This window comes from Montipora capricornis, chromosome 3, assembly GCF_036669925.1.
Source record: "Montipora capricornis isolate CH-2021 chromosome 3, ASM3666992v2, whole genome shotgun sequence".
Lineage (NCBI taxonomy): Eukaryota > Metazoa > Cnidaria > Anthozoa > Scleractinia > Acroporidae > Montipora > Montipora capricornis.
This window is the reverse complement of record NC_090885.1, coordinates 37962444-37974943: the sequence shown is the minus strand read 5'-3', so window position 1 is coordinate 37974943 and position 12500 is coordinate 37962444. Positions and strand designations below refer to the sequence as shown.

Sequence of the window (12500 nt, the reverse complement as noted above, 5' to 3'; positions counted from 1 at the left end):
CGTTTTGGTCACCCAGCCCAGACCTATCCCATGCTCTTCTAATATGGCGTCTGATACGTGCTTCGTGGCAAAAACATATACCGCCTGCGAACAGGCTACATGGGAGCGAGCAGGTGAACTTTCGATGTTTTGGTCCAGTATTTCATACATGAGGGTATTTTCACAAGACGTCCCCACTGCCATACTTACTGATTTCTTTGACCAACCAAGGTGGATAAATAAGTTGTTAAAGAAGTGAAGTCAGACTGAGATGTCTACTTTTCGAATAATCTGGTCGGCGCAAACTGATTATACATGTCTCAGTGCCTACAGACTTCTTTCTTCTCACAGGCACACTACACAGTTACTATCAATGGTTGCATTTTAAATTTGAGGTACATGAATGTCTCCAAACAGAACCTAAATATACAGCCTAGGAGTTCTTGTACTTCAATGAGTAGAGCATCTTACCAGTGTTACAGATGTTGTAGGTTCAAATTCTGCACAGTTGCCCTCTCCCCCTTTGCCGCGCAACTAGTTTATTACCCTTGCAGCCAATGTTATGTTTTAGTAAATGAGTATACCATACCACACAAGTGAATTCATAGTACCCTCCGCATACACTGATTGGCTAACACGGAGGTGATTAGCCAAGTACTATTCACCTCTGAGTAGTAGGCGTGCAAGATTTGAAATTTCCGACCACATTTTACAAAAATATAGTAGTTTTTTGGTTCACTTTTTATTAAACTTGTGTGATAGATGTATACACTAAAACAATAATTATTCACCTCATTGTCAGTGAAAGTGGTGGATGCTTATTATTCACCTCCACTTCAGTTACATAGTATCCCTTTGAACAAAGAGCACCCAATATGTTTTTATCATTACTGATATCTCTTCACTAAAAACAAACGCTGGTGTTCCCTTTACATCAATGGCCCAAGTATACACCTTATTCCAAAATGGCCTCTATTTAGGTATTCTTTTGTTTTTATTGAAATTAGACCTTGATCCCTCGTTCAAGGCAAAATATTCTTTTGAATTTTCAGCCCAAGAACGAGGCATCAAGGGCTAATTTGAATAAAAACAAAAGAATATTTAAATGACGGCCATTTTGGAATAGGGTCTATACCTTGTTTTCAAACAAATTAGACTTCAAAGATAGCAAGAACTGACTTACCTTTGGTAATTTTTCCGGATCTCCAGGGTGTCGTGGAATAAGCTTTCCTATTCTTTGGAATCCAAAGTCTATTGTAGGCTCACAGAGTGCTGTAAATTATCAACCATAAACAAAATGGTGATGACTGTAATGAGGTTTGCACCTTTTATTTATTTATTTTTTAACTTTGCTTAAAAGTACATCATAATGGACAACACTGTCGACAATAGAGGACTACATTGTACTTCCCTAGTGTAGCATAGCTTTGAGCTCTAATAACAGGCCTACTCGCCTGTCCATAGGTTGTTAACTGTAACTTGCAATTCATCATCATCATATAAGTACTGTAATCATTATTATACAAAAACAAATGTGGAAAAGAAAGACTTAACTAACAAGAAGAAAAGTCTCTCATTTTATCGATTAAACACCTGTCAAAAAAATTTGTGAAAAACTTTTTAATCTCATCCTTAAGAGGTTATTGGCATAACCAAAAAGGCCTTCAAATAAATACTTATTCCAGCACAATACCTAACCTACAAAATAGCTTCACTTGATTTCATATATGCAGTTGATATATGATCCATTTCATCATTGATTCATTCCTCACAGGAACATAAGAACCCACAAAGGACCGGCTCCCAACGTCAGTGGCTTCATAGCTCAGTTGGTTAGAGCGTCGCACCGGTATTGCAAGGTCACGGGTTCAAACCCCGTTGAAGTCCTGAATTTTTCAGGCTTCTCTACACAATTGCAAAAATTGCGGTTATAACTACGAGGATCTTATGCCCCATTCACACCACACCTTAAACATGTTTTAAACATGTTTAGTTAAACACGGTTTCAAAGTGTTTTCTTTTTAAATCATGTTTACTGACTTTTGTCGACTACAAATTTAGCACAGGTCAATGCATGTGTTGAAACAAACCTGAATCTCATGGAAAAGCCAGTCCTACATTTTTCTGTGATTTATTTTTATTTTGTTAACCAAGTTTAATTAAACATGTCTTGTTGGTGTGAATGGGGTAATAGCTTCACTTGATTTCATATCCACAGTTCATATATGACCCATTTCATATATCATTTCATCACTACAAAATACTGTTCTATACAAGAAATACAAAATTAATGAAAAATTGCAAATGACTCACCAGAATAGATAAATCTACCAGGGGCTGTCTTACAAAACTGTTTATTTCTGTACATCAGCGTTACCTCCACAGTACTAGGGAAGGGTCTGGGAGGAGCTTGAACACGGATAGCATGTGGAGTGATAAACTGTGGGCACAAAAATTCCATCAGAGGCATATGGACAATGGTTTCATTTTCATTTAACCTTTCTGAAAACAGTTAGGAATTTTCAAACCACAACTGTCAGCTCAGAGGTGTTTGATCACTGTACATTGTATTTAACAATTACTCACCGAAGGCGAAGTGATTATCGGTGAATATTCACCGATAATCACTGAGCCTGAGGCGAATAATTGTTTTAGTATAAATACACAGGTGATTATTTCAAAAAAGAGAAAAACAAAAGCATTTCAACGCAAAATCATCTTCACTTACAGTGGCAAAACGACTACTGGCAGCCATTTTGTCCGTTGAGGTGATTATCGGCTGATAATCCGAGATTTTGTATAATCACCTGTGTATTTATACTAAACACTAATAACAATTAATTTTGTACTTTATGCAGAAGCATAATTATTTTCATATACACTATTTTTTGCTTTCTGGGGTTAGAAACAGGAGCTCTGCTTTTAGGCTTGGCTAAATCTATATATAATGGATAAAATGATCTGCCTTTTCAAAGCATTGGAGAGGTATCAATTATCACTAGAAGACCTTTACTTCATAAGAAAAGTATCTATACCCAGCACATACCTCACTCCAAACAATAAGAGATCCAAAAACAACTTGTAAACCATCAAAAAAATTTTCTCCAATAACAACCACATTGGTTCCACCTGTAGTCCAACCTTCATTTGGACAAATGGCCTTGATTATAGGGTAAGCTGTAAAAGCAAATTTACATTTCATAAATATTGACTACTGACATTTCCCTGTGAACCAACAAATTACTATTATAATGTCCCTTCTTGAACTGGTAATGGTGTACTACACTTAAAGAGTAATGGAATGTCTAACGAAAAAAATAACTCAGACTCAACAATTTGACCTGCTGCCAACTGAGTGACTTCATAGATGAGATGGAAGAGTTGGTAGAGCACTGCAAAGGTCATGGGTTTCGAATCCTGCTGCTGCCACCTGAATTTTTCGGGTGTCTATAAGAGACATTTGCTCAAATTGTTCAGCTAGGATCACTTCTCTCATTTGTCTATAACCAGCACTTCACATACTGTATACATTCATACAATATTAACAGGCTTTTCTGATAGGGTGCGATGAAAAAATGCACATTAGAGCCAATTTCGTATGACCTTGAAATATAACGTACACAAAAATGTAAAACATTCAATTGGCTTATCGAACAAAAACAAACGAGTGAGAATTTTCATTGGCTTAGGGAACGTGGATGCAAAAACGTCATTTCTCCAAGGAACTTTCTAGAAAGCGATCAGCATTTCACTTTGACGTCATTTGAAATAGAGTAATGTGATTGGGTAATCAAACTGTTTACTGCCCATATTAGGAATTTCCTTGGCGGGAATAAGGAGAAGCTTTGTTTTAATCTTGCCAAACATTGGTCCGTGAAACAAATTGTGGCACTTTTTCAAGGTCATAAGAAAGTCGCTCTATGCGAAATTAGAAAGGCCAATTTTTATGTGATAAATAATGTAAATTATGCAATTTTTTCCTGAGCAATTTTAAGCTTGTTTTATAAGGTTTCAGGATAAGAAAAACACTTTTTTGCTGACCTAAAGACATTTTAAACACAAGGGAACAGTAAAATTATGCATCTTGATCAACATAAGTTGGGATAAAAAAACAGTTGGGATAAAAAAATGAGGTCTTCTGCACTATCGGTGCACCACGTTAAAAGTTGAAAGGACACAGCTACATTTGTAACATGCCAAATGCATGATCAATTATTCTTGATATTCTTGCATGCTATGACTAGCTTCTTAGAGGCCTTGCAAGGGATGGGGGGGGGGTCCCATGTTGCTTGTCTGAATTTTAAAAGATCTTGTGTCGGTTCTTTGTCAATGTTTCACAAAATTAAAGGATGTAGTTTGTCACAATTTCACTTTATGTCCTGTGGCTACTTTTTAGGCCATGTTGCTTGTTGGAATTTACCCTGGCCAGGGCTTGAAATTGCAACTCACTGGTTGCCAATGCGACTAAAAATTGAGTGCTGGTGACTAGATTTTCAGCACTAGTTGCCAGTGGGCGAATCATGTTTTGTCTGATAACCCAGGATAAACAGTAGACAACTGTTGTATTTGAATCTCTATATGATGAAATCGTTCAGAACTGGTAACTAGAACACGACTCACCTTTCTTTCCCCATTAAAATAATGTATAAATACTGCAAGAAAATCGGTTTCTCACATTGTTAATTAATAGCCCAAATGTAATTCGATACTTTGATCACTGTGTTTACAAAGTGGCATATTGTTTCAGCGGCTTCATGAGATCGTGGGCACACTTAAACACCGTATGCTTTTTGCTGGTTACGTGAATTTTGCGCCCAGAAACAAAGATTTGGCAAGGAGGTTAATTGAAAATTTAAATCCATCGTCAGTTGTGAATGCTGAAAACATAGATTTAGCCATATTACTGAAGGACCTCTCGGGACGTAGCTTGATATTGATAACATACTGATAATGAACCTAGACATCGCACAATGAGTTTGAAACTTGCATGAAACCTTCAAAAAGCAACCTGTACCCTTAACATAAAGTGGGTTGGAGAACTTGTCCCCTCTGTTAGAAAGCGAACACCTGAAAAATTGACTGCCCGAGGTGATTAATAAATGGAGATATATATCGGTCGAAAAGTACTTTAAGAAACCAAGTTGCTCTGATTCTAGAGGCTGGTACGAGCATTGTGGTTGTGTGGGGACCTAGGCCGAGCAAACGTAGTATTGCGTTTAGTCGCGATAAAGGTAAGTTGCTTGCCACGCAAGCTGTAGGAGAATAAAGAACTATGTTTTGAAGAGGTGAAAAGCAACGATAAAGGGCCCATGTTTGTCTTGCTATGGAAAACACAATCTGTGCTTCACTCCATTTCAAATAACCTTAAAGAACACCATCACCAAACTAAGCCGAAAACAACAATGGCTTTAGAGATCTTTCTCATGCTTTTTTTTTGTGCTATTTAATAATTATGACTTCCCTTGCATGCAAAGTTGGCAACCAAAATTTATGATCTGGCGACCACATTTTCCCCATTAGTCACCAACTGGCACCTGAGCAAAAAGTTAATTTCAACCGTTCAAGTGGCAGAGCCTCTTCTTGCGCTTTGTTTTTATGTGCAGTATTATATTTTTGAACACAACAAACCAACTTTTTTTTTGTAGTTTTAAAACACTTCATCCTGCTTCACAATAATATTATTTCAATCCATAATTGGGCAGGGAGATCATAACCTTATATAACTACATTGTAAAAAATGATTTTACGAGCATCTTGTATCATTTTAAAACCCCACAGTACATGCAGGTTAATCTATGTCAGTCTGTCAAACTCACATCTGATCTCATAATGGTATTGTACAACAAAACTAGCTTGAACAAAGGGCGTGTTTGTGTTACACCAATAAGTGACTCTTTAAGAAAGAGACTTGTACCAGGTCCCCGACATACAAAATAATGCCTTGAACTTTAAACGTTTACGAAATCGAAGGTGACAAAGGTTTTTTAGCCTTTTTGCAAGGTAAATCATCTTAAAAATGGCGTATTTAAGCAGGAATTCCTAAGACATTTGTTGATTTATGTTTTATATTATGACTGTTGTGTATTCTTTTGTGAATGATATGACTTTTCGTGAATTGTCCTATCGGATGTGACTTGAGGTCGATTGTGCGAAATCACACCATTGCGTACTATCAGAAAGCCTCTGTAAACCATATCCCTGATGTTGTAATAATGGAACATCAGTTAATGACATTTACCAGATGTGTCAGCTCAAACATCAATTACTTGTAATTCCAGACTATTACATGTAAGAACCTTCTGGCCCATGAGAATAACTCCAACAGTTCACTCACCATATGTTGGATCTACTTTACGGCTCTTTCTTCCATGCTTAGAATTATTATGAACAAACATGTTATCAGAACAAGCCAACAACCCTGAGACTGGATCTGGAGATGCTGAAACATTGACCTGACAAGAAAAAACAAATAAAGGGCAAAAAGACGTAAATTATTTGAAGAGATAACTAGTCTTTTATCTTGAACAGTAAACAAACTTTCATACAGAAAAATATTTGGTGGATGTAGGAGTTTTAACTGAGACTACTGTATGTGAAAAGATTGCTTTTAACGATGGAAGTTGTATATTAGACAAGTTGCTAGCATCATAGTCTGTGTAGTCATAAAAAAGAAAAGACAGGGCAATTACCTGAAATCGTCTCATGTCCCTTGGATTTCCCGCATTCTTGAGACAGTTTTGATTGCATTTTAAAAAGAATTTTAAAAAGAACCTGCAAAATAGATAATGCATGCAACCCACACGTCAGAATTTCAACATTCTATTTCGTTATCCAAGGAAATCCACTGGAAGCTTCTTGGGATGATGGTTCTCAGGAATTTTCAGTTCCCAAAGGAAATTATGTAATTGAGTAAATAGTCTTAAGTTCTAAAATAGTACATGATGAACCCACACTTACTCCCTTCCCCCACAACTTTTGTTATAGTGTGCAGATTCTAAAAATCCAGACCACACAAATAATGACACTTGGAAACAAGTTCATTTTGTAATACAGACTCCTTTATTAGAATGACAAGGCCAAAGTTAAATTATTATCAAGCTCATCCAAGATCAAGCTACAAGTTTAAAAGTCTTTGGTGTGGCCATAACAGAATGTACATCCGATGACAACAAAGACACCGGAAAACTCATTCCTCTTTAATGCTTTATTTTCACACTAGCAATACCATCTCAAACCACATTCAAAAGGCTTAAATCCTTCAATTCAACTATTGTTTTAGCCAGGTGTGCTGCATCAGAGGAATCCATTAAAATACTTAAGCTTAAAGTTGTTTATTTCTATGGAAACTGTAAAACAAAATCACAATATCAGCTTTTACTTCTTGGCCAATGCATATTGTTTCTAACAGGTTGCTTATGGCAAAACAGAAACGCCACTTTTTGGAAACGAACATTATTAGATGAAAATTTTCAACAAAAGCCAAATGTATATTCTTTAAAGTGCTTCCCTCAGCAAGCTAACTAAACATTTTTACCAGGAAATGACAATGACAGCACAATTTTTCAAACACATCTAGTTGTAAGAGAATCAAGAAAACTGAACTTGTTTTGCATCAATCCAAACGAGGAACAAAATTAATTAACAACCTATTGTGTCTGCAAACAATATCACAGAATAATGAGGCACACAATGCCTCTTACAGTAATCTCCTTTAAGACTTTCCATTAGAACACAGAATATTAATACATTCCTTCTGCCTTGAAGTCAGCCACTGCACACTGCATAAACATTTCCCAAAGGGAAAAAATGCAACTTACACAACACTAAGAATCAAGTACTACAATGTTCTGTATGTCACTAATCAAATGTACTGTAACTGTCTCACCTGTCAATTATAACTGGATCGGATGGAGTCTCATTTTTATTTCCACATGACTTCTTTTCACAGCATCGGCTTAATTCAGAAAAAGGAAGACAAAAGACTTTGCGTTAGTATTCAACAGCATGCTTCAATATTTTTTCGCCGCCCACCACCAAGAAAATTGCAGAACATTTCAAAGCTTTTTACAATCATACCTTCAGAATAAAATGTGAAAAGAACAATTGCTCAAATACCTGCACATGACCTCATGGGTCATTAGTACACGACACATTTCAGGGTTTTTGTCCTGGCCTTCATACACAATGGGCTGTGGTAAAGGGAAAATTTGGCTGTGTTAACAATACAAATTCTCTAAATGCCTTTTTTTTTTCAGTCTATTTTTTCTTTTTCTTGTTTTTCAAAACAGAAGTCATGTTGGAAGTCACTGTAACTATATTTCGTATTTTTCTACAGCCGATGCACGGCGCACGGGTTCATAATGGACATAAATAAAAAGACACTCTTATTTGGCTATCGAACAGCAGATTAATTGACAGAGAAATTATAGCTTACTTTGAGCAATTGAAAGTAAAATCTAACTTTGAAGTACGAAAAATTTGTTTGGCAGTCTCAATTACCCAATCAAAGGAAATTCAACGTTGAAGTCAACAGGCAATCTAACTTTGAAGGTCAATGATCAAATTCACTAGTTGTTACATTAATTAACTGGAAAAGAACGCTAATGACTTTTACAACTGCCAGAAGAAAAGTGCGGAATTCGCTACAACCCTTATTTTTACAAAGCCATTTTGTTCATTTGGAAAGAACAAATCAAATTACCTGCTTTGTTGCTGAGTTGACAAGCCGAATAAAGATATCCTGTTCACTGCGTATTCCTAGCAAAAGGGCAAAAATTATCTAGTCAAACTTTGAAAAGTTATCTGGCCACGCACTACAAATTATAATTGGCCACTTCGAAGAACAGTTCGCAGTTCAAAAAAAACATTCGCAGAGTAGACGTCAAATATATTTTTCTCATGGGCATAACACATTCTTTTCGAGCACAGAACAACGTCCAACGTTCCCATGAAGAAACTACTCCCTTAGAAACTTGAGTAAATATGAAGAAATTATAAGGACAGTCGCATTCCGATAGGTGCATTATGCGAAGACATACACCGGAAATCAAAATGTCTCTGAAGACTTCTCAATTCCCTTTTCCCCTGTCGACGGTCATTTTCTCCTAGAGAATTTCATATTCCCACCGGGGTCCTTCTTAATTTGATAACGAGCACAACACTCGAACACACTTGAGTGAAACGTCAAACTGACAATACATAGGACAGCAAGTGAGCAACTCACCGTTACTGTAAAGAAGTTGAAGCCTGTACGAAGCGCCATTACGAACGTTTTTCTGATCCTGCAACAGGAAAGAAAATCAACGCTCAGGCCTAAATCAAAGAATCCAAGAAGACTCAACGCATTTTCATACAAGGGACAGTCAAAATATTTACGAAATTTACCGGCAGATGCTCGACAAAACCAATAAATCCAGCACGTTCGATTTCTACGGCCTGTCCTGAGTGATCGTAAAACGCCAGCACAAAGTGGAAAAAGTTGCTCTTACGAAGATTTCCCGGCGGCTGCTTTTCAAAGTGTGCTCTGGCCAAACTGCAACTACTGGAAGGCAAAAGGTTTGGGAAAAAAAGTGCTGTGAGATTTACCACGAACTGGAAAAATTCTGGACAACTTTTGATATATGTTGCACTGGAGAACATATAATCACGTGGCTGAAAAAGTTTGCGACGTTGTGCTATGAAAGAGGAAATCGCTGTAAACCACGACCGTAAAACTTACCTGGCCACTTGATTGCTTTCCATGGTAGGAATCCAGCCAACAGCTTCTTCTTTTAGCGGTGAAGTTGCGCTATGCTCCTGCATAAGTGTGCTTTAAACGAGTTCAAAACTTAGAAAAAAATTTTCTGCGTTGATGTGTTGAGGTTTTTAAACGCAGTCTCCCCAAAGCGTTACGACTCTTGTTTTGCTTGTTCGATGGACGGTCGCTTTGACGCTCTCTCTGCTGGTTATCCGTTCTCTTTTCGCTTCGGACCGGCTACCGGCCACAAGTCACAGATTGCTTTGTTTTCCTGAAGAGTTTGTGTGAGCCGCTCAACTCCCAAAGGACCGAAAACATGGAGTTATTAGCCTCCCGAGGGAATTATGGACAGAATGCAAAATGTCATATATTGACATTAAAGTCTCCCTGGACCAATCAAAGCAGCCTTACTATTGTTCTTTCTTATACAAATATTGTCTGATTCAAAATGTTTAACCAATCAGCTGTTTCACGTGGATTTGCGTGACCGTGACAGAACTCGATTAAACTGCTGTTACTTCCCCTAAATTGTCTTCACTGAAAGAATTTTTTCTGTTCGTTTTTTCTACAGTTCGACTGCATTTATACAGGATTCTCTGGGGCAATGTATACCGTTCTGAGCGGTAGTGCTAGCAGACAATCCTATATGTGACAAGGTGAAGGGTGGAGGAAACTAAATTTTTTTCCAAGAGACGAACGTGAACCGGAAGTTGAGTGCTTTCGACCGAACAGAGCAACACAGCTGGGAATTACAAATATTGTACTCCTGGGGTACGTTCTTCAGAAACCGTCTCACATGTGTTTGCCTTCTTTTTCTTTATATGGCTGACATCTTGTGTCCTCTTGCTCTTTTCTTGCTGAGTCTGGGACTGGAAGTGCATTTTTGCGCTATCTTTAATTATCTAAATCTCTTCCAACTTTAATAAACGCATTTGTTTCATCCGCAATGTCAACGAGAAGAAAAATGTCGAGTTATTTCTTACTGTTCAGATTGCAGATACATGTATCGCAGAAAATAACGTTCATTCAGTGCTCCAGCAGGCTTATTATTGAGGATGGGTTATTTTAATTCTTCAAAAATGAACTTCTTAAAACTTATCATGATGCCATCTTGCTTAGAAAAAAGGGCAACAATAATCGGACGGGAGGAGGTGAGTGACTCCGCTGTCTTCGAAGTGCATCGCTGTGACAGACGTGACGTAAGGCTTCGCATGCCTCGGTTTGTTTTACAAGAATTGGTCGAACTTTTTCCCTTAAATTTTCTGTACTGAATCAGGTCTTAATTCTGTGTAACAACAAAATCTTGTTGACGAAAGATTACTCCATTGAAAATTCCATTTTCAAACAAAGCCGGAAGTAACTTTATTGAATTGAATTGAAAAAGTGGCTCAGATATCCGATTGACAGAATCGCCCGACTTGAAATACAATAAAAACGTCATGTTCAGCAATTTATGATGGGCTCATGTCGTTTCTCTTCTTCACATGGTAACTGCCTATTTTTTTTCTTTCTTTCTTAGATGTCGCAGCTTTCAACTTTTGATGGAAAGGGATGTTCGCGGTGACATCACCTATTATGGTTGACGTCTTCTTTGGTTCGATTGTCGGCAAAGAAATTTGACGTCAGCATGGGCTTCGACGTCACATACCTTTTAAATGTGTGGTAGGTAAGGTGGCATATAATCCATGATAGGGCCCATATAGTCTCCCTATATAAATATTCCTTATAAGGCATATCTAACATTGATGCCCAGCTTACTCTCCTTTCTTATACTACTTGAGGTGCTTATATTACCACAGGCTCCCCAAGCTGAAAATACGTGGTGTATGCGACAGTTTGTTGATATAGAGAATTGTATGGGAAAATCACCAATCGTAAAAAAATTGTGTAAATAACTATTTCATTTGACATAAAGTTTTCCTACCTCAAATGTGTGACCAACTTGTCTCTTTTGGCGAGTTTCGAGCCATTCTGACGCCGTTTAGTGAAGTCATCCGGAAGGCCGTTGCTGAAATAATGGGAAGGCCGGTAACTCTATCCATCGCTGGCCAGACCTCACTCCACAAATCGTTTTCTCCTCAACAGGAAAAGTCCCGAATCGCAATAAAAACAACAGTTCCATAAAGCCCAATAAATTTCACTCCAAATACGTGTGTTTCGGCGGCCGAAAGACTCGTGAAGAACGAAAACTTTGCCTTAAAATTCACCTCTTCGGACTTGACTTGTGACTGGGCAGTCAACAACGGTCGTGTTGCCAGCGCGTGGTCAAATTCAAATGGTCCAATCAGAGTTGAGGCTGAAACCATCTTGCGAGTTTCCGTTGTTGACTACCCGGTCACAAGCCTCTGAGGAAAGCCGAAGAGGTGAATTTTAAGGCAAAGTTTTCGTTCTTCACGAGTCTTTCGGCCGCCGAAACACACGTATTTGGAGTGAAATTTATTGGGCTTTATGGAACTGTTGTTTTTATTGCGATTCGGGACTTTTCCTGTTGACGAGAAAACGATTTGTGGAGTGAGGTCTGGCCAGCGATGGATAGAGTTACCGGCCTTCCCATTATTTCAGCAACGGCCTTCCGGATGACTTCACTAAACGGCGTCAGAATGGCTAGAAACTCGCCAAAAGAGACAAGTTGGTCACACATTTGAGGTAGGAAAACTTTATTTCAAATGAGATAGTTATTTACACAATTTTTTTACGATCGGTGATTTTCCCATACAATTCTCTATATACAAACTGTCGCATACACCACGTATTTTCAGCTTGGGGAGCCTGTGATATTACTCGA

General features: G+C 37.9%; 1 protein-coding gene and 1 long non-coding RNA gene across 2 annotated transcripts in view; one reads left to right on the top strand and one right to left on the bottom strand.

Annotated features, from left to right (window-relative positions):
• Positions 1-10033, bottom strand: part of LOC138043053 (transcription factor COE2-like) — a 13523-nt gene extending 3490 nt beyond the window's left edge. The window contains exons 1-11 of the mRNA XM_068889163.1: positions 9698-10033; positions 9364-9520; positions 9203-9260; positions 8681-8736; positions 8095-8168; positions 7865-7933; positions 6669-6750; positions 6314-6431; positions 3026-3156; positions 2293-2419; positions 1163-1251 (exon numbers count right to left, since the gene is read on the bottom strand). Coding sequence (XP_068745264.1) covers positions 1163-1251; positions 2293-2419; positions 3026-3156; positions 6314-6431; positions 6669-6750; positions 7865-7933; positions 8095-8168; positions 8681-8736; positions 9203-9260; positions 9364-9520; positions 9698-9780 — 1044 coding nt within the window. The 5' untranslated portion in view covers positions 9781-10033. The remainder of the gene's footprint in view (positions 1-1162; positions 1252-2292; positions 2420-3025; positions 3157-6313; positions 6432-6668; positions 6751-7864; positions 7934-8094; positions 8169-8680; positions 8737-9202; positions 9261-9363; positions 9521-9697) is intronic.
• Positions 10034-10253: 220 nt separating this feature from the next.
• LOC138043052 (uncharacterized) overlaps positions 10254-12500 on the top strand; it is a 13202-nt gene continuing 10955 nt past the window's right edge. Inside the window, exons 1-2 of the long non-coding RNA XR_011131181.1 lie at positions 10254-10486; positions 11235-11377. This is a non-coding gene — a long non-coding RNA (uncharacterized lncRNA). The remainder of the gene's footprint in view (positions 10487-11234; positions 11378-12500) is intronic.